The sequence below is a fragment of the Chrysemys picta genome, chromosome 1 (genome assembly GCF_011386835.1).
Source record: "Chrysemys picta bellii isolate R12L10 chromosome 1, ASM1138683v2, whole genome shotgun sequence".
Taxonomy (NCBI): domain Eukaryota; kingdom Metazoa; phylum Chordata; order Testudines; family Emydidae; genus Chrysemys; species Chrysemys picta.
The window spans coordinates 9,854,813-9,875,622 of record NC_088791.1 but is presented as its reverse complement, the minus strand read 5'-3'; the positions used below and the strand labels follow the sequence as shown (position 1 = coordinate 9,875,622).

The 20,810-nt window shown below is 48.2% G+C and overlaps 1 protein-coding gene across 9 annotated transcripts in view; it reads right to left on the bottom strand.

Annotated features, from left to right (window-relative positions):
• PLXNA4 (plexin A4) overlaps positions 1-20,810 on the bottom strand; it is a 658,514-nt gene that overhangs the window by 578,134 nt on the left and 59,570 nt on the right. For 8 of the 9 annotated variants that reach the window (XR_006172811.2, XR_010589383.1, XM_065552899.1 and 5 more), the window contains one exon: positions 17,973-19,230. The exons of the other annotated variant lie outside the window; for it this stretch is intronic. Coding sequence is in view for 6 of the 8 variants with exons in the window: in XM_065552899.1 (XP_065408971.1) it covers positions 17,973-19,151 (1,179 nt within the window). In the remaining 2 variants the exon portion in view is untranslated. The remainder of the gene's footprint in view (positions 1-17,972; positions 19,231-20,810) is intronic. 9 annotated transcript variants of the gene reach the window in all.

Genomic DNA, 20,810 nt, shown 5'->3' with positions numbered 1-20,810 from the left:
TGCCCCTGCCAGGGGCTGAGGCTGGGGACGAGGCTGGGAACAGACACGTGGCCGGGGCTGAGGCTGAGGGCAGGGGCAGGAGCAGAGCCAGACCACGCTGGGGACTAGCAGCTGGACCCCCAGCCAGGTGTGGAGCCACTCCGCAGCTGGGGATGGGGTCAAGCACAGGGTCGGTAGCTGGGGCTGCAGCTGTAGGTGGGGCCAGAGCAGAGCTGGGGATGGGGCAGGGCTGGGTGGCGCTCCCTCCCCACCCCCATGGGGACTGGCCCGGCCTGCCGCACCCCCCCGGGGACCACTTATACCCAAGGTGTTCTAGAGATCTGAAATACTGTCACATGAAATAGTTGGCAGTTCCCCATTCAATTAACAAGGGGGCAGGACTGTTCTCTAAGCCCTAGCAGCTCCCTCTCCAGTTCATGGCCGAGGGACATTGGCAGGACACTTGGGGATACTCTCTCTGCCTGTTTTCATCATCCCCATTGTGTGGATGGATAAACAGAGGACTGCAGTGTCCAGAGCTGCCAATGGGACACGCTGGCCAAGCCGTACATTTGCTTAGGAAAATCAGGAAGATGTGCGAAGAATAGTTTGATTTAGTGAAGGATTCTGGCAGGACCATGATGGTCCCTAGATTAAGTCCATTAAAAACAGCTCCAAGCCCTCCTGGAAAGAATGACTTTGCTGGGCCAACTGTGGCTTGTGCCCATCTCTGCTCTTGCTAGGGATTGTCAGGGCCTCTAAGAACTTGAATCGCAGCAGAGGGATTACAGTTCTGACGTGCCTCTTTCCACCACCTCATCTGATCCCACAGGCAGGAGAGAGCAACTTGGCCAAGCTGGCGGATTTAAGTGCCAGATATCAGGGAGCCGGCCTGAACGGGAGCTACAATAAATCTCCATTGTCCTTTAAACATCTGCTTTAGCTATGTGTCTCTAAACAGCCCCAGATAAAGAACACTGCCTAATCCATATTTTGGGGAAATCCTACAGATGGGATTAGCTATCCCCAGTTCCTCCTTGCTTTCATTTTGGCAGCATCTCTCTCACTAATCAAAGCACAGAGCAGTAGAAGGGCCTTTTTCCAGGGATCTCAACAGTCGGCAAAGCTATCCCAGAGATTCACTGGGGATCAGGCTGGCCTCAATGGCCAGGTCTTGCTTTTGATTTACAGCTAATAGCTAGAAGTTCGCTCTTTATACAGTGGCAGGTACTTGGCTACTCACGCCAGTTATCACAGGCTTGGCTACTGCAATAGGCATGCACACACTTAAGCCGGTCGTGCTTCCAGCAGAGCCGACCCAGACAGCCGATAGGAATACAGATTCACCATCAGAAGGCATCTGGGTCTTTGCAAGGAGATAAGCATCTCTTCCATCAGCTGATTTCAAGATCTTTCCAACAGAAAGTATCAAAAAGGCTAATTTGGGGAGATATTTAAACAACAGGCAGGACAGAAGCTCTAGGGAAATCTTTATCCTCTGTTTGCGGTGGTATGGACTGGAGGGTCTAGTAGGTCTGTTCCATCTTGTGGGCTAGAAAGATGGAAAACATAGGCCACTAGCCGAAGAAAGCATAGACCACCAACCAACCATTCTCTTCAGCAGTTAACATGCAGCCAAATGACACCCAAATCCATCAGCGCCCGTCGGCAAAGGAACTCTGTGATACAATGGAAGTGGGACTGGAAGCCAGCATTTGGGCGGCGTTACATTATAATTACAAACCGCACTTCGCTCGTGCAACCACACCAATGCTTACTGTGCAATTACATGTCACTACATACAAATCACAGTGCAGTTACAGTTACTTTACCAATTACAGAGCAATTGCACCCACTATGCTAAGAGGTTTTCACCTGTAATTCAGGAAGCAAAGAAGGGGAGGGGGAGGGGGAGGGAAAGTTACTCTAATTGACTAGGGTTTGAACAAACGTTGGGGTTTTAGGCCTGTAGTTTAAGCGTAAATTCAAGGATTGGTGGCAAGCTTGCAGAGGACGGTATAATCCTAAGGTAGCACATACCTGCATTTATGTTACCATTCTGCCCCCAGCACGTGGCTTGTGCAAGTCTATGCTACGTACTTCACATTGTAAAAACTGCAATTTCCTGAAGAGGCGGTTGCATTTCTTATGAAGGCTAGCAGGTTTCGTTCAATCTTCAGGCCTTCTGCTAATGGAGCTGGGCTGATTACTTGTTGCAAATAATCATTTGAGAGCCACTCACAAAGCCATCCTGATTTCCTGACTAATCAATGTTTGTGGTGTAGTTGAGGAGGCATTTGGATGAACAATGTTCAGCCTATGGAGTGTTTGCAAACTCTCCCCTCTTTCTCATGCATGGTGTGTGATTGGTCATGAGTCACAGGATAGTGGTTCCACTCCAGTAATGAACTGGGAGCCCGCGCTGCAAAGCTAACAGTGAGGCAAGCAGCTGTGTTCTGCACCAGCTGAAGCTTCTGAATGACTTTCTAGGGCAGCACATTGCAATCATCCAGTCTGGAGGCCACAAAAGCCAGGATAACTGGTGCTTTCTGCAGCAAGAGGGGCATGGTCACCTTCCAGCTAAACAGAGAGAACAGGGTACTTCCAGACACCATTAAAAATCAAGGAGTAGTTGAAGAGCAAGACAGATGTAACCCCACCATGTTGAGTATGTACCACCCATAGATGGCTCACTTGTGCCCTAACCTCCAGATGCTTCCCCTACCAATCAGCATCACCAGTGAGCCTCAGTCAACTCATTCTCAGCCATGCCCGTAGCTTAGCCAGATGCTGGGAAAGCAGACTGCCTGCATTGTCTGAGCCTGATGGGAGATGCGGAGCCGAGTTGGAGGCTCCAGGATGTTTTCTTAGTAGACAAGGCATCCACATTCCAAAACCCGAACACCATGACTGCATCAGCAGAGAGGCCGAGGACCTGGGACCAACTTTTCAGCAGCCAAGGCCTTCCTTTGGCAGGTACAATTTGCAGCCACAAAAGCATAGGTGCTGGAACTGGGAGTGCTGCCACACCCCCTTGCTTGAAGTGGTTTCCATCATATACAGGATTTACAGCTTGGTTCAGTGGCTCTCAGCACCTGCACTATACACATTGTTCCAGCACCCCTGCACAAAAGAGGCTGGCCTTGCAAGCCCAAGTCTTGGATGGTAACGCATCAAGCTACCCAATCACAGGTGCAGATCAGGCCATCAGAATGCAACTACTAAGACTTGTGCCTGCAGTTCCTTCGCGGGCATGAATTCTGCCCACAAACCAGATGGCATCTGCAGACTAGCTAAAAACATACCCCGAATGTGCAAGGAACCTGAACTCCCCATTTGCCCCCCCAAAGCAACCCCTGCCACTCAGGGTTTGAGAAGCACGTGGCTGAGGTGTGGTGGGGAACAGTGGTTCCAGGGCTCTCAGCCTCGTACTTTCCATGAGCTCTGAAGTCCACTGAATTTTTTTCATACTGAAAGAGATTATTGACTGGAGAGAGACTACCTATATGCATTTAGGCATCTTTTAAAAAGTGAAGTATTGATCAGGTAAGCTGCAACAGGTCTCTTGTAAGAACATATCCTAGCAGCAAAGCTGTGTACTATATATATGATCGACAGTGGCACTTCACTTTCTTTAGTGCTGCTGCAATCAAGAGTGTGGTGCTGTTGCTCCATCATGGAGAAGAAAAGTCTCTTGCCAAAAGAAACTGCTCTGCACAAGCATGAAACTGCTTTCCAAAGAGGAAAAAGCCCTGTTCTAGACAGCTGCTGCATTCCATCCCAGGCTGCATTTCAATGATAGACTAAAGGATTCCTCTGTAATTCACTCTTGTAAGCCACGCAGCTACTACAGTGATGTGGGCAGTATAAGAACCAGAATGGAAAAGAATAGATTGTGTGGGATCCCTGTTATTAGTTATATTATGGTAGTAGCACCTAGGGGCCCATGTCCTGGATCAGAGCTCCATTGTGCTAGGCGCTGTACAAACACAGAACAAACAAAAACAAAAAAACAGCCCTGCCCAAAGAGCCTTAGATTGTAAACTCCTGTCTACATTTGAGACCTTATATAGCAACACAGCTCTACTGACAGAACAAGGAGTAATGGTCTCAAGTTGCAGTAGGGGAGGTTTAGGTTGGATATTAGGAAAAACTTTTTCACTAGGAGGGTGGTGAAGCACTGGAATGGGTTACCTGGGGAGGTGGTGGAATCTCCTTCCTTAGAGGTTTTTAAGGCCTGGCTTGACAAAGCCCTGGCTGGGTTGATTTAGTTGGGGATTGGTCCTGCTTTGAGCAGGGGGTTGGACTAGATGACCTCCTGAGGTCCCTTCCAACCCTGATATTCTATGATTCAGCTGCGCTGCTGTAAGATCTCTTGTGTAGCCGCTCTATGCTAACAGTAGAGAGCTCTCCCGTCGACATAATTAAAACACGCCCAATGAGCGGCCGTAGCTATGTCAGCGGGAGAAGTGCACATTACCACTTATGCTGGCAAAATTTATGTTGCTCAGGGGTGAGTTTATTTTCACATCCCTGAGCCACATAGGTTTTGCTGACATAAGTGGCAGTGTAGACATGGCCTCAGTTTCTCTCTCTCTCCCCTCCCCTTCTAGTGTCTCCCTGGCAAGGCTTACATATAGCACTTTGGGATCGTTCAGGACATGAGCAGTTACACACGTGTAAGATGTTTTCTTTTACTAAATACAAACAGTGATGTGATCATTATTTGGATGAGCTTTTCTGTTATGCATGGTGGGGGTGGGGAAAGACCCCTACAATGGCCTATTGCTGATGGATTATTCTCAAACGTGCACCAGCAGTCTAGGCGTTAAACCTGGCAAGATGCTGTGCACCCTCAACTCCCGTTCCAGGAAATGGCAAATGCAAGCACTCAGCACCTGTCAGGATTGAGTCCAGATGCCTCCCCAAAGCCAGAACTGGGAGAGATTCTCCACTGAATAACAATCACTATAATTATTATTTTGTTATACAGGCAAAATGATAATTTGGGCTGCAAAGTGCTATGCATGACAACGGGACTATATAAATTAAACAACAACACTGCTTTGCATTCATATAAACACCTTCACCCAATGATCTCAGAGCTGTTAAAAAACATTAATTAAGCCTCACAACAGTGCTGGGAAGTTAGCTTAAGGACTGCTATGAGCAATGTGTATGTGCTCTTGCCTTTTATCGGATACAAGCAAAACAGCTCAGCTGTGTGTCAAAGGCCCTATATTTCTAACAGGTAACAGAGAATCCCCTTTAGTTCAAGTACTGTGCTTTTGGGACAGGAAGAATTGAGTTCTCTCTGGCCTTGGCATCCAACTGACAGTGAATTTACAGAACCCTGGTTATCACTCTAAAAAAAAAAAAAAACAACTACTAAACTGTAGAAAGAAAAACTCCCATTTACTACCTCTGTCTCTCCAGAGATCAGTACTTGAGACACTCAGAGCAGCGCAGTATAAATTCACTCCAGCCATTAAGCCCAAACTCCTACCGCATCTGAAAGCGGGACTGTACCGTGGAAAGCCGCGGCAGCTCGTTTTAAGCAGTAATGCCATAACGATTACATGCTTGTGTTTCCTGGCTCAGGCTCTTGACCAATAGCCCTGATCCACTGGCAAGCGATGGGTCATTCCCTCATTAGTAGGAATATATTTCATTAGTCCCTTCTGCGCTCTCTCGGACTCCCCCGCTTTCTCCCCATACCCGAGTGTGCATCTGGATAATGTCACTTGTGTGCAGCATAAATCAGCTGAACAAATCCTATTATATTTTGGAACACTGACAGCGACGTGGTAATGACATTGAAACAGGGAAAATACTGTGTTGTTCCTACTGATCTCATGTCACCCACATGGTCTAGCTGCCATGCCAACTTCACTATCGTACTAAGATGACAAGTCTCGGTTTCTCTCACGAGAGCCACCATTTTGGGGATGGACACGGACACATCCATATTATAGATGGTCTGTCTAGTCTCTCCCATCTTTAAAGCGTTATTAACACACCTACCTCCACAGTATCTGTACCGCTGTGGGAGACAGGTCACTGACTCGCTAACAGTACCTAGATTTAAACAGTGGGGGGCTGGTGAAACGAGAAAGAAACTGGGTGATGCGGATGGCACTGTTATATCAATTGCACACACACACAGCAGGAGCTGGGCCTAGAACCCTGGTTTTTCAGCTCCAGACAGCACAGGTGTCTAACACTGGAACCAAACGAAAACTTCTGGTGATGGTGGGATTAGATCCCTTTATGCTCACTGGGTGGCTAGCCAGGGAGTCTGATGTCACTCACCCACAAGCCAGTATGTTATATAGCATGTGCCTGGTGAAGGGTCATCCAGACTTGCTACATCTCATAGGCTGACATATCGAGAGTCTCGATCTTTAGCAAAACCTGCAAGGCCGTGCTCTTTATTCTTGGCATGTGTCTAAGTAAGGGAGAGGTAGCCAGTGGGAAGGGAGGCTGACCATGTGGCTCATGCACTAGACTAAGACACTCCATCGCTCTGGGTTCAACTCCCAGCTGTATCACAAGCTTCCTCTGTGACATGGGGCAAGTTACTTAGCCTCTCTGCGCCTCAGTTCCCCATCTGTAAAATGGGACCAATGATTCTGATTTGTCTATTTACAGTGTAAACTCTTCAGGATAGATACCGTCTCTTACCATGTGGACCAAGTACAGTGAGGCCTCTGGGTAGTAATAATGATGAGCAAGTTGCTGTGCGGCTTTGGGGAGATTTGCTTTGCACCCAGCACAGGACTTCGTAGAATCTCATAGGACGCACCAGGAGCATTGAAACGTAAAGTAAATGGTTTTTTAAGGACATTGCCAGTTTAGTGCACTAGCTGGTTCTTTAAATACTGGAGTCCGAATCCGGCCCCATGACTCCACTGAAGTCAGGGAAGCGAGAGGGGGCGTAAGTCAGTGCACGACAAGGCCCAGAGGGCAAAGCTAAATTCAAACGTACCCTTGACCCCCTTCCTCAACAGAAGGGATATTGTGCGGCTCCGGGCCCGGGGCCAGTGGTGCTTTAAATAGCATCAGGCTTGTGGGAGAGCCCGAGTTCCTTTGCTTCTGGTTCTTGTAGGACTCTCGGATTCTGCTGCCGTTTTTAAAAAACGGTTACGTAACTATCCCCTTGGGCTGGCAAACTTGCAAGGCAACGCGAGGTCAGGCCTGGTAAGTAGCTGTTCACCTGGCGGGTAAACAAGTGCAAGGCAATCATATGGAGCCCACAGAAAACCTTAGCCTACCACGTGCCATGGAGCCGCTGGGGCCCTGGCAGCCGAAGCGGGTAAAATCAGCTCCGGAACAGCAAATCTAATCGGTTGCGAGACATACGGCAAAGAGCAACCTGCAGCGGCTGAGACAAACTCAGCAAAGCTCTTCTCCACGCAGGCAGCCAGGGCGGGGCTGCTGCTTAGCGCACCTGCCCCTGGGGCGGCGAGCACCTCACACCCAATGCAGCGCGAAGGCGGCCTGCAGAGGAGGGGGCGCCGTGGGGGAGGGAGCTAAGAGACTCTGCCTGAAACATCCCAGACACAACAGCACTAGTCAGCCGCCTCGGGCCCCATTCCACCGTCAATGGACGTTCTGTGTGAGCAGGGTCAACAAGCAAGCAAGAAGCCAAGAGAGACCGGCACAGAGCGCAGGCAGTCATTTAAAGGGACAGAAATTTACTTCCAAGGGATATTTGTTTTGCAATGTTACAGGCAGCCAAACTGAACTGGTGAAGGATTATTATTGGCGTTACCATAGCGTGCACGCTCTGTAACAAGGATTACTTTCTGCAGTGGATCATACTTGATGCCTCTAATAAATAACATGTCTAGGACATTAGGTCCTGATTCAGCAATGCACTGAAGCACGTGCTTTGACTTGAGTCGGTGCGTACGTGCTTTGCTGCAGCATGGCCTTATAAAGGCACTTTTCAGCCATGAATCTCAAAGCACTTTACAGGGCAGCTATCAAGTAAAAGCTATGCAAATGAGAGGTCACGGTAGTAGGGGCGTGTCCATTCAAATACCAAACTTCAGCCTTTGAGCATGCCCAGTGTGAACTGGAGGAAGAATGTGTGAATAATGCACATGGCATTATTTCTGGGCCTGTTACCTTTCAACCTGCTGTCCTGGCTGAGCAGGAGTGAGTTAACCTGAGTGCCTTATATGTTTAAACAAAGTGTTGTGTCCTCTCATCTGAGAGACCAGACTCCTGAGTGCTTCTTAAACATTACAAAGGCTTTGCCCAAGGTCACAGAGGTCTGCTAGGACAAACCCAGTTCTCATATACTCAGCTCCACTGGGCCCCAGCTGTCCAGTCTAGAATACTCCATGTGTTCAGTTCACTGTACATACATCAGCTAATTAACCTGCATGGCTACTTCCGTGGAGGGGTTAAGAATTGCTGGCCACATTTTACAGAGGAGAAGCTAAGGCACAGAGGTAAAGTTCCTTGCCCGAGGTCACACAGCAAGTCAGTGGCAGAGCTGGACGCTGAACTCAGCCGCTCTAATCATCCAGCCCTGTCCTCATTCTACCAGAGCGCAGAGATAAATAGCATGTTTCACCTAGAGATGCAAAGCAGGTAAAGGTCAGATGGGGGAGCCATAGCACAGAGACGGGAAAGAACTTGTCCCAGGTCCCTCAGCAAGGTGAAGGGCAGAGTCAGGAAGAGTGTCCAGGACACCAGAGTGACAGTCCAGCGCCCTATCCATTGGGCCACACTGCCTCTCTGTGATTGACAGCTCCCAGAGTCAATATCAACTGAGAACCACCCTGTCTCGTTTCCTAGGCTGAAGAGGTGCTCTCCACTACCCACAACGTCTACTGGGACTGATTATATGAGCATAGAGCCTGAAATAATAAGACTAGTTGCCGCCTCTCACCATCTGGAGATAGTCTGGAGAAGAGAAGACTGGGTGGGGGGACATGATAAACAGTTTTCAAGTACAGAAAAGGAGGAGGGAGAAAAAAAATTCTTTAATCTCTGTGGATGGGACAAGAAGCAATGGGCTTAAATTGCAGCGAGGATGGCTTAGGTTGGACATCAGGAAAAAACTTCCTAACTGTCGGGTGGTTAAGCACTAGAATAAATTGCTTAGGGAGGTTGTAGAATCTCCATCATTGGAGATTTTTAAGAGCAAGTTAAACAAACACCTGTCAGGGATGGTCTAGATAATACTTAGTCCTGCCATGAATGGAGGGGAAGACCTCTCGAGGTCCCTTCCAATCCTACACGTCAATGATTTTATCTACAGTGAACTTTGCCTGCACAAGGCATTATTTCTGGGCCTGTTACCTTTCAACCTGCTGTACTGGGTAAATCTTTGAGTCCTTGTCTTGACAGTATCTTTAGAGGAGGAAGTGAGGAGGGAGCTATAAATGAACCACTCTTTGGCAAATTTTTAAACATCTAAATGTTATTAAACCCCCCATTACACTCTTTGCCATTCCTGATAGCAAATCTCCCCGGGCTGAGGGTGGAAACAGAAACTTTCAACTTTGGAATCAGCTTCCCCTTATGTTTGCTTTGCTGAGGGTTTCTAGATTCATAGATTCCAAGGCTAAAATGACCCATTGTGATCATCTCGTCTGACCTCCTGTATAACACAGGCCATAGAACTGCCCCAAAACAATTCCTAGAGAAGATCTTCTAGAAAAACATCCAATCTTGATTTTAAAATGGTAAGTGATGGAGAATCCACCACGACCTTTGGTAAATTGTGCCAGTGGTTAACTAAACTCACAGTTAAAAATTCATGCCATATTTCCTGTCTGAATGTGTCTAATTTCAACATCCAGCTATTGGACCATGTTATACCTCTCTATACTATATTGAAGAGCCAATTATTAAATATTTGTTACCCAGGTTGATATAGACTAATAACATCACCCTTTAACTGTCTCTTGGTGAAGCTAAACACAGTGAGCTCCTTGAGTCTATCACTATAAGGCAGGTTTTCTAACCCTTTAATCATTCTCGGGGCTCTTCTTTGAACCCTCTCCAATTTATCAACATCCTTCTTGAATTGTTGACACCAGAACTGGACACAGTGCTCCAGCAGTGGTCACACCAGTGCCAAATAGAAAGGTAAAATAACCTCTCTACTCCTGCTCAAGAATCCCCTGTTGGTAATTATGTGGATTTAGGAAAACTGAAAAAGGTAAGACCTATAAGTAATGGAATGAAGCGGAAGGAAAATGTAAAGGAGGATGGGAAGAATACTTCCCAACAGTGGGATCGTGGAAGAGTCCCTAAGGCTATAGCTTCGTAACTATCTCCCTGGTCACAGCCTCAGCAGATGCTGAACCCGAGACCTCTGGATCTAACACACATCATAAGCCTCTACAGGGTTGAGCTAAAAGAACAGCTTTATTAGTTCAGAAGCACCAATGGACTCCAACTGCTATACATGGCCTGTCCACTAGAGAGAGACAAAGAGCTCCAGCATGCTAGTGCAGGTTACATCTGCACTGGGGGATTTACCGAAAATATTCCCACTGGTGAGCGCAGTTACATGAATTAGTCCCACGGAAGCTGATAGGCTATTGCTATCAGGAACTACTCAGAATGAGAAAGTGCTCAACTCATACCGACATGAGTGCAAGGATCATACATGCAAAAATGCAGAGGCCAGAACACCTTTCTGAACTTATCCTAAACTGATCCAGTTGTCGTCCTTGCGTGATCCTTGCATACACTGATCGTATGGGAATGCCACACAACCCCATGCATCGGAGGTCCCACCTCCTTAATTCGAAAGCAACTGTCCATCTATTTTTCAAAGAGAAACGGATATTTTCCTATGCACTGAATAAAAGTTTTAGCTGTACAATAATCCACCACCACGCCCCTACTGTTCCTGGAGACTGAAAAGAGGAGGCCACACAAGGCTTTGCTTTTGGTGCTACTTTTCTCTGAGCCTCTGGACATGCTGGCACTTCCTACCACACCTCCACCCATCTCTATGGAGGAATCTATTTTGCAGACAGAACGCTCCGGGTGGGGATTCCTGGGAACAATTGACTAGTAAGTGGCAGTGTTGTCCAGTAGCCAGTGCACAGGACAGATTCAGGAGACCAGAGTTCTATTCTGAGCTGCGCATTGACCTACCCCATGATCTCGAGCGAATCGTGTTTCTCTCTGTTTCAATTTCTCCATCTGTAAAATGGGGATAACGATACTTTCCTTCCCCGGTAAAGCACATTGAAATCTTTAGATGAAAAATATGGTGTAAGAACTTGATATTATTATTGCTAGGACAGGTGTTTGTTCTCCCAACCAAAAGCAGAAATCCAAATTGATAACCCATTGTAGGGGAGGGGGGGAGATGAATAGTAACACACTAACATTCACAGCCACTTGCTCATCACAGTTGCATGGTACGTGGATCTTCAGGATAACAGCAAGCATAGAACTCAATTGCTCCTATATTAAGAGCATTAGAACGGCCATACTAGGTCAGACCAAAGGTCCATCTACCCAGTGTCCTGTCTTCCGACAGTGGCCAACGCCAGGTACTTCAGAGGGAATGAACAGAACAGGTAATCATCAAGTGATCCATCCCCTGTCACCCATTCCCAGCTTCTGGCAAACAGAGACTAGGGACACCATCCCTGCCCATCCTGGCTAATTGCCATTGATGGACCTATCCTCCATGAACTTATCTAGTTCTTTTTTGAACCCTGTTATAGTCTTGGCCTTCATAACATCCTCTGGCAAAGAGTTCCACAGGTTGACTGTGCATTAGGTGAGGAAGTACTTCCTTTTGTTTGTTTTAAACCTACTGCCTATGGATTTCATTGGGTGACCCCTAGTTCTTGTGTTATGAGTACAAGTACAGACCCCCTACTGCTTGAGTTATAAGAGCCTCTGCCTGTAGCTGCTAGCCATAGAGGGTCTATGACACACCATTAAGCAGTCTTGGTTCTTGCCCACAGGATAGCGGTGCACCCATCAGTCACCACCTTATAACATTTTGCACTTGCACAGCATGTTCCGGCCTTGTCGTCATCAATGCAGCGAGGGTAAGTGACTCGCTCAAGCTCACATAAAAAGGTTAGTGGGAGAATTGGGAATATACCCAGGAGTCCTGACTACCGTTCCCCTGCTGAAACTACTTGGCAACTCTGCCTCCCTGTGACTCACACTTTGATCCCTCAGAATAAGAGGCTACCCGAGCGCTTCTTTAGCTGTCCTCCCAGCCAAGCCGCTCATCAGGGAATAACTTCGAAGCCCCCCCAGGTATGCCCCCCAAAGCCCCACTATCCTACGGTGGAGGGAAATTATTGTACAACCAACCCTTTGAGAGCTCCTGTGCTCAGAAAGGTTTTTGTCCAGGGCTGCCACAAGAAACAAGAAGAGATTGAATACAGTAATTTAGACAGTCAAACTCCATTTCCTGCCAAAAGACAAACGAAAATACACACAAAAGGCAGCAGTCAGGTGGTGGCTGGGGGCTGGCGCTTGATTATCTTGGACAGATATTTCACTAGAGTATCCTGGCGGCAGCGGCTAAGGTGACACCTTTTCATTTAAGGCACTCGGCTTTGTTATGCTGCAGTTCATCAAGCGGGCGCTTGTGAAAAAATAAGACTCCAATCAGATAGATGAAAAGACCTGGCTGCCAGGATGAGCGTCTGAGCTTACTCCAGAATAGCGAGGGTCAACCGAGGAAACCTTCCATATCACTACCCCGGACACCGTGACTGGGGTTCAATCCCCACCCAACACCCAGTCAGGTCATCTGCTCCCTTCCCCTGGGGTCTCCAAAGCAAGTGCTATGACACCAGTGCTATCTTCTGGGAGATACCTGCTACAATCCCATCCAGCTCTGGTGTTTCAGGGTAGCAGACCACCTGGCTGTTCCCAGCAGCAATGGGCTGTAGAAGGCTCCACCTGGCCCTGAAGCTGTACCACAGAATGGAGAGTGAACTCCAACTAGCACACTGCTCTTGGAAGTATCCTCCCTTTGGGGAGGCTGCCCTAGGAGGTGTTGGAGGAGGCTTCCTAGAGGACTCCCCCAAAAACATTGATCCTTGAGAGCAATCATGTTGATGGGCTTCAGCCAGTGGGAGAGAAGAAAAGACAAATAAATGGGCAGGTGAGAGGGATCCTGAAGGGCATCCCCTAAAATAAGTTAAGGATTTTTAATATAGATAAAAGCAACACCACAGAGTAGCTCAAGGTGCCTGCATTTCCCAGGTGGGCAAAGGCACCTGGCTTTTAAGTCTTGTGAAGGATAGTCCAGTGGTTAGGGCGTAAGTCTGGGACTCAGGATTCCTGGGTTGAATTGTCTCCTCTACCACAGGCTTCCTATGTGACCATGGGCAAGTCACTTAGTCTCTCTGTGCCTCAGTGCTCACCCGTACAACGGGGATAAATAGCACTGGGGACTTGGCAGGATAAATGCTTTTAAAGATTGGAGGCGCTCAATACGACAGCGATGGGGGTCCTATAAGTACCTGAGATAGAGAGATAAACAATGCACCTGAAACCTGTGAAAATCCATTATGCCCAAACCATCCATTAACCCCCCCACACACACACACACTTTTAAAAGTGGACTGGCTATGACCGCCTTCCCCTTTTTACCAGCTGTAAGGGCAAGCAACGGGGAGATGGGGCAGAGAGGAGTGAATGGGAGGGGGGAATCGGGGGAGGGAATCAGGGGGGAAGAAGAGGCAGCGTGGGAGGGGGTCTCGGGGGGAAGAGGCAATGCAAGGGCAGGGGGAAGCAGTGTGAAGGTGGGATCTTGGGGAGAAGGGGCTCTGCAGGGAGGGGGGCATGGTTTGGGCTCCTGTGGACCCCCCACATTTTTAGGGTGCTTCTGCCGCTCCTGGCCCAAACACTCACCCTGTGTCGGTTACTATGTTGGGTTATCCGAACATGAGCAATTATAGTCAGACTTGCATGCCTCTTATAGTTTCAATCAGAGAAGAAGAGATTCTTCTTCACTTCCTGTCCTAAACTCCTTAGTAGTAGAGCTGGTCTCTCTCTCTCTCTCTCTCTCTCTCCCCAGTCCCCATAGGTATATAACTACATTTCATGAAACTTTTTGAAAGTTCAAAGTTGTTTCCCTGTCACACGGTTTAAAAAGCAAACCTACTTGTGGTGGTTTTTTTAAAAAAATGCATTTTCCCCCAAAAAACCATTGTTATTGAAACAGCCACTGAAATGGAGGAGCTCCAACCTCCTACCAGCCTTCACTATACATGGCAAATGTCAATAATCATTTCAATAAACATTTGGATTTAAAAAGTGCCAAAAAATTGTGACGAATGAAACATTTCAAAAAAGCGATGCGGTTGGGGAGGGTAATATCTTTTATTGGACCAATTTATGTTGGTGAAAGGGACAAGCTTTGGGGTACCCAGAGCTCTTCTCCAGCTCTGGGAAAGGGACTCAGCACAAGGGTGTAACCGATCAGGAGTTAACACATTTCCCAAGAGACTGTTCAAGGTGAAGTGGGCAGTTAACGCGCCTACAGTCGTAGGGCAAAGGAGGGTCAGCGGAGTGGGTTACAGATAGTAATCGGTGATGTGATTGCTGAGCATTGTGGGATCAAATGTATTATTCAAACGTAAGCTATTCTTATCTCCTATGTACACAGTGCTGACGGAACAGGGGGATGCTGCAGCGTTACCTGGAGCCATTCATCACCCAAGTGAATAATGCCTGTTTGAAAACCCACTGAGTAGTCATAAAAAATGACCAATTTCCCCTGATTGATGCTGCAGATTAGTAACGACGGCCTTCTGCCCTTAAAAGGGAAGGAACGTGCACGATCTTTCATTCATCCATTTATCTACTGTTCTTCATTCTTCCCTTTCTGAACACTTTACTTGGTGAGTAAGTTTGTGCTGCCAAAAAATCCCTGCTCTTGGTTAGTTTACTCCCCTTTACACACACACACACCACACTTAGATTTTGTAAGCAATGGCGCCTGGGACTTTGCCTCCAATTCACTCTGCGAGCCAGGCCAGCCCAAGCCTTAGGGCCCTTAGCTGGAGAGACTCAGACCCAGCCTCTTCTGCCCAAGCGAGGAGCGTGAAGCTTGGTGCGCTCAGGCCAGCTGAGTCACCCACTCAACAGCTCATTTCGCTGGATGCCAGCGGTCACAGCTGCCGCGCTGGCTCAACAACAAGGCGCTCTGACTGGCTTGAGCAGCCAAGTGCAGCACGCTCCTCCCCGTCCCCTCTGTAATTATGTGTGGGCAGGCTGCAGTCAGTGGGCAGGCTGCAGTCCGTTACTGCCGCGTGCCGGGATGGCTCACTGATCAGTCTCTACGAACTTGGTCGTGGCCGTGAACAACCATGGCATGGGGAAGGAAACGGAAGCAGCAACAAAGCCCGGGGGGGTGGAGAACTCGGATTTTCTGTTAACTGCTTGCTGCCCTATTCGAAAAACATGGGGCCTAGAGTAGCTGTACCCTGCGCTCCAGCTCACGGCAATGTGTCTACAGTGTGGGGGGCTATTGCTGTAGGGTTTAGGAATGAACTTGGTTTACTACAGGAGAGCAAAAAAATCAAGACTTATGCTTGACCACATCTCTTAAAAGCCCAACCAGCTCCGCCTAATCTCTGTCAGTCTCACTGTAGCATTCCCAGAGCTTCTCACCACCCACCGCGTCGGCCAGCCATGGCCTTTGGCCAGGCTGGGGACTTCAGTTTCTGATGGCGAGGCAGCCGTGTAGCTCGCCACCCTTCAATTCCCATTGTGCTGACAGGCAAAGCCGCTCTGTGGATACATTTTACACCTCCAACCACGCAGCCATGCTGGCGGGATGGCTGACAAGGGCTGTAACTGGGGAAAATCACCAATGGAGAGAAGGCCCTAGAGAGACGTCTATCCCAGACATCTCTGCAGCCACCTCCACTTATTGAAAGGCTACACTTTCCAGGCTTAGGGGCTGGGTTCTGCCAGCTGTATTGAAGTTGAGGAGTTAGTACCTTTCCCTGGGGCAGCCCACTGAAACCAACAGGGCTGCTTCCAGTTCAAAGTGCTTCTCAACTTACGGGTTCAGAATCTAATAATACTCCGAATAATGCCTTTCATTCGGGGCTCTTGAAGCCCTCTCTCCACTGTACAGATGTAGAGACTGAGGCCCAATAATGCTTTGGCAGCTTTCCCTGCCTAGGTCCCAGAGCAAAGCTGGGAAAGGAACAGAGTCCCAGTCCCCTGCTCCAACCACTAGGCCATGCTCTCCCTCCAACTCTTTGCTCACATTCTCCAATGCAATAGTTGTTTTCGTCGATGACTCATTATAGGGACCACAGAGATCTAACTGTCCCTTTAATGGCTTATCAACGCCACGGACATGATGGGGTTAGTGAGGTTCAGTGTTTTGTTTTAGAGCTCTGAACTCCCAGCACAACCGACTCGCTGCAGGAGTATGTCTACAGACAGCACATACCCCTATGTGGGGAGGGTTAGCGGCCCAACCAAGTAACCCCAGCGGAAAGTACTCAGCTTCAACCTAAAGGCAGCTCTTTGAAATTGCCCCGCTCCAGAAAATCAAACCCAGATGGACCTCTGGGCTTGGTCCTTCTCCCACTGGAGTCAACGGGAGGGTTGCTTTGGGCTCCAATGGGCAGAAGGAATCCGATTCAGAGAGAGGGCCTGATTCTCATTTATACCAAGGCCTCTTTCTACCAGGAGTAGAGATGAGATTTTTGCCCACTTTCAGGCCCCTTTTTCAGTGGCCTAAGCATACAGGGAAATCACCCGCAGAAATTAAGTCAGACTAAATTTCTCTGCCATTGAACCAAATGGGGACTCCCCGGCAGAAAGCGGAGTGGGCACCGTGTGAATCAAAGAGGAGGCATTCCAAGTCTGCCATTTGAGTGGGGGGCATTCCACGGGGCTTAGTTTGCAATGAAAGAGGCACCGGAGCTCAAGCACTTATTTTACATTCATAACCTGATACAGCAAGCCCAGAGGTGCTGGGCTATGAACTGCCTGCCACGCCTAGAGGTACCAGGCTCAGCAATGCAAGCCCAGGCACAAATGAAGTGCTCACATTCCGACTCTGCCATTCGACTGGGGGGCAATGGAAACACGCTGTGTTTTCCATTCTCCCTTCGCTCAGACTTGAACTTGCCTCTCACTTGCCGGAGCGAATTAAGACGGAAAAACCAAGCACAGCGCTCTATTACACGCAGCCCCGATGCAGTTCACGCTGTACTGCGGATTTCGGTACAGCATATCAAAGGCTGCAATACACCGCCTGGGCTGAGGCAGATCCCAACAAGTGTAGCCTACACAATCAGTCAACACAAGGATGCTTGGGCTTATTTGGAGAATAAACCCAAGCACCTCGCCCCCATCCCGAATCTTCCCCTTGAATCTTGTAGTATTTAGCTCTCATCTTCAAGCTATTCCCTTATCACTTTTTGGTGCACAGACATTGCAGAACTGGCTCCGCATGGGGAATTGGGGACTTCAGTGGGTTAATGGCCTATGTTCCAGACCCCTAAAAAAAAATCAAGCCATTTCTTAGCAAATCTCACTGTGCAAATTAGTTTAGACTCTGCCTCAAATTAAGATTTTTGGGTAAAATTCCACCCAAAATTGCCACCTTAAGGGGTCAGGGTTTCAGTGGTGCATAGGATTTGTGCTGGTCTTCTGGACGGAGGTGGAATTTCATCCCTAATTAATTATTTTGTGGAATAATAACTAAGTAAATAGGCGGATGCCCTCAAAATATCTCAAAGCACCTTACACTAATTCTTTAACAATTACAACCCTCCCATGAGGTAAGAAAGCATTATACTCCCCAATATACAGATGGGGAAACTGAGGCACAAAGAGGTCACATGGTAAGTTGGTAGCAGAGCCTGGCATGGAACCCAGCAGCTCCAGCTCCTAGGTCTCTGGTCTACTCAGTAGGCCACACTGTCCTGGTACAAAACAGCCACATGAAGTAGCTCAGGTGGTGGAGCTCAGCATGGCTGGTTAAACACATGACTTACCGCGCTGCTACAGGGAATGTCCTTGACTTTGAGCCAGGCCAGATCTAAGGTCCCCTCTCCCCTGTAGCAGGACTGAAGCCTTTCTTTGATGCGGTCATTGATCTTTTTCAGGATGAAGATGCACAGAGCAGATTCATCCAAGGACTTCATTTTCCTCTTCTGCCCCTTGGAGAAGACTGTGAAGAGGATATCGTCGTCAGGGCTGGCACCCAAGGACCTGGCCAAGATGGCACCTGCCTTGGATAAATAGGCTGCTTGGAGGAGCCGGTACTCCACCCCGTTCTTCTCGCAGCCAATGGGCACCTCAACGTAGGAGTTGAAGGCTGTGTCCTCCTTGCAGAGCCGGACCAGCTTGGAGGTGTAGACCTGCTCCTTGGTTGTGGAGCCAGGCGGGGAGATCATCTCGGGCTGCAGGGTCAGAAAGTAGACGAAGTTGCCGCTGCTGAAGCCGTAAATGTAGTAGATGTCGAAGTCAGGGATGATGGTGAACGTGTCTGAGGGGATCTTGATCATAGAAGCCACGAACTCGTCGTGAAAGACATAAGCGAACATCCCGTCTGCCTCGGAGTTCTTGGTGAGCTTCCTGCTGGAGATGGTGGGGAAATACTCCGGCTTGCCGTCCACGGCTGTGGCAATGAACAGCTTGTCATCCATGTTGCTGTAAGAAACAATGACTCCAAAAACAGAGCCACTCTCGTTTACCCCAGAGAGGTAATGCTCCTTCTTATGGAAGGGCTCTCCCAGTTTGAAGAGGTCATCCAGCCTCAACAGCTTGCAGATCCCCTGGTAAAGGCTCCCACAGGCAATCAACCGGTTCTCCTTGTAGTCTATCAGGAGCATCTTGTTGATATTGTTAGTGAGAGTCAAGGGTTCATTGCAAGTCTGGACTATCCTGGGAGGATAGCACTTTGGGTTATCCTCATCTGGACCAGTCTGGTGGGTCACCAGAACTTTTAGGTCATTGGAGAGTTTGTAGATCCTGTTGACGGCCCCCAAGTAAATGTGCCCAGTTTTTTCATCAACCACCAAGTGGTTAAAAGTCCCCTCTGCCTGCTCTCCAGGGAAAGTGGCAAAGGGCCTCTTTGGCTGAGGTGGCTGTTGCCTAGCGAGGGATGACATCATAGTAGATAGGAGCAGGTGGGCAATCAGGCAAGTCCATTTCCACATGGCCGCCGACATGGTTAGAAAGTTTTGTATTCCCAAGGGAGTGAGGATGTGGAGCGGCAAGTGTTTTCAAAGTCCCTTCGCGGATTTTGTCCTACAAGCAAAGGGAAAGGAAAACAGAAGCATATTACTGTGGAGTATTTCCCGCCCCTCCAGCCTCCAAAACCATGCCATCCTCGGAGCACATTTAATTGCTAATCCCCCCTTTCTCATCTCTGCTCTCGCCGTATAAAACCAGCACAAAGGAACCCTCCTGGAAAGAAAAGACTGGCAGAAATCTCGTGCCAGATTAATAACCAGCCACACACACGCCATAACACAATAGAGAAATGCACTGGAAGCAAGCATAATGTAAAGGGTTAATGGCCACAGATATGGACTAGTATTTGCATTACGAAGCCCTGGCTTCGACAGGGGTCCCATTGTGCTAGGCACTATACAGGCATATAGTTCCTGCCCCTGCGTTTACAATCCAAACAGACAAGACAGAATGAAATTATGATCCTCTTTTTACAGATGGGAAACTTGAGTAGAAGACACGTTTCAGAGTAGCAGCCGTGTTAGTCTGTATCCGCAAAAAGAAGAACAGGAGTACTTGTGGCACCTTAGAGACTAACAAATTTATTAGAGCATAAGCTTTCGTCGACTACAGCCCACTTCTAATAAATTTGTTAGTCTCTAAGGTGCCACAAGTACTCCTGTTCTTCTTTTTGAGTAGAAGAGAGATTCAGTGACTTACCCAAGGAATGGGTGGCAGAGATAGGAATTAAACCCAGATCTTCTGTAGCCAAGTTCAGTGCCTTAACCACCCTCTCTCTCTCTGACAGAGAGTCACCTCTTACCTAGAAGTAACTAATAGAGTCAGTGTCCCTCCCTCCCTCTTCTCCTGATGCTGTTCCACTTTGTATAAATTAAATATTCATAGGACCAGAGAGGAGAGAGCCAGAAAGACAGACTGACTCTATAGCCTGGTTTTTGGTCCTGACCTAGGACGTGGGACACCTAGGTTAAGGTCCTTGCTCCAAATCAGATAGGGCAGGAACTTTTTTTCTGCATCAGAATGAAACCAAAATTTTGAAACCTTGAAATTTTTCATGAAACAAAACCGTTTTCTGTTCAGCCCCAGTGGGAACCCAAACCTTTCCGTTTCACCCCTTTGAGCTGCAGTTTTTAGAGCAGCCAAAGATGATACATATACTGGCACTCCGTGTCCTTCCAGCCTGTCTACACTATGCACGTAAAGGGGTTTCCCAACACCATTGTCCTACATCACTGCAAACGCTGAATGGTGCTTTAACTGCCTAGGTTTAAAGAGACAGCTGTAAGTTGGCCTAGGTTTTAAACACACAGCTAAATTCCCCTCTTTACCCAGAGACAGAACCCTGCATTAGCCAGGTTTGAAGACAGCTCCATTGTTACTGGGTTCCCTGGCATAGCTGCATTTTTATGGTAGCCAGGACCTGTGAAACTGCACCTCCTTCTTTTCATAGCTGATTATTTAACAAAAGCCAGTTCAGGTCCTTTGAGTTCTGCAGAGCTCATACAGCTACCGGAGACGGAGCTGGATTTCATTCTGGCTCACGCATCACATGTGGAACTTCCAACTAAGTGCTGAGTGCAAAAGCCTTATTAGAGGCAACCATTAGAGCAGGCTCCAAATCCAAGACAGTCACA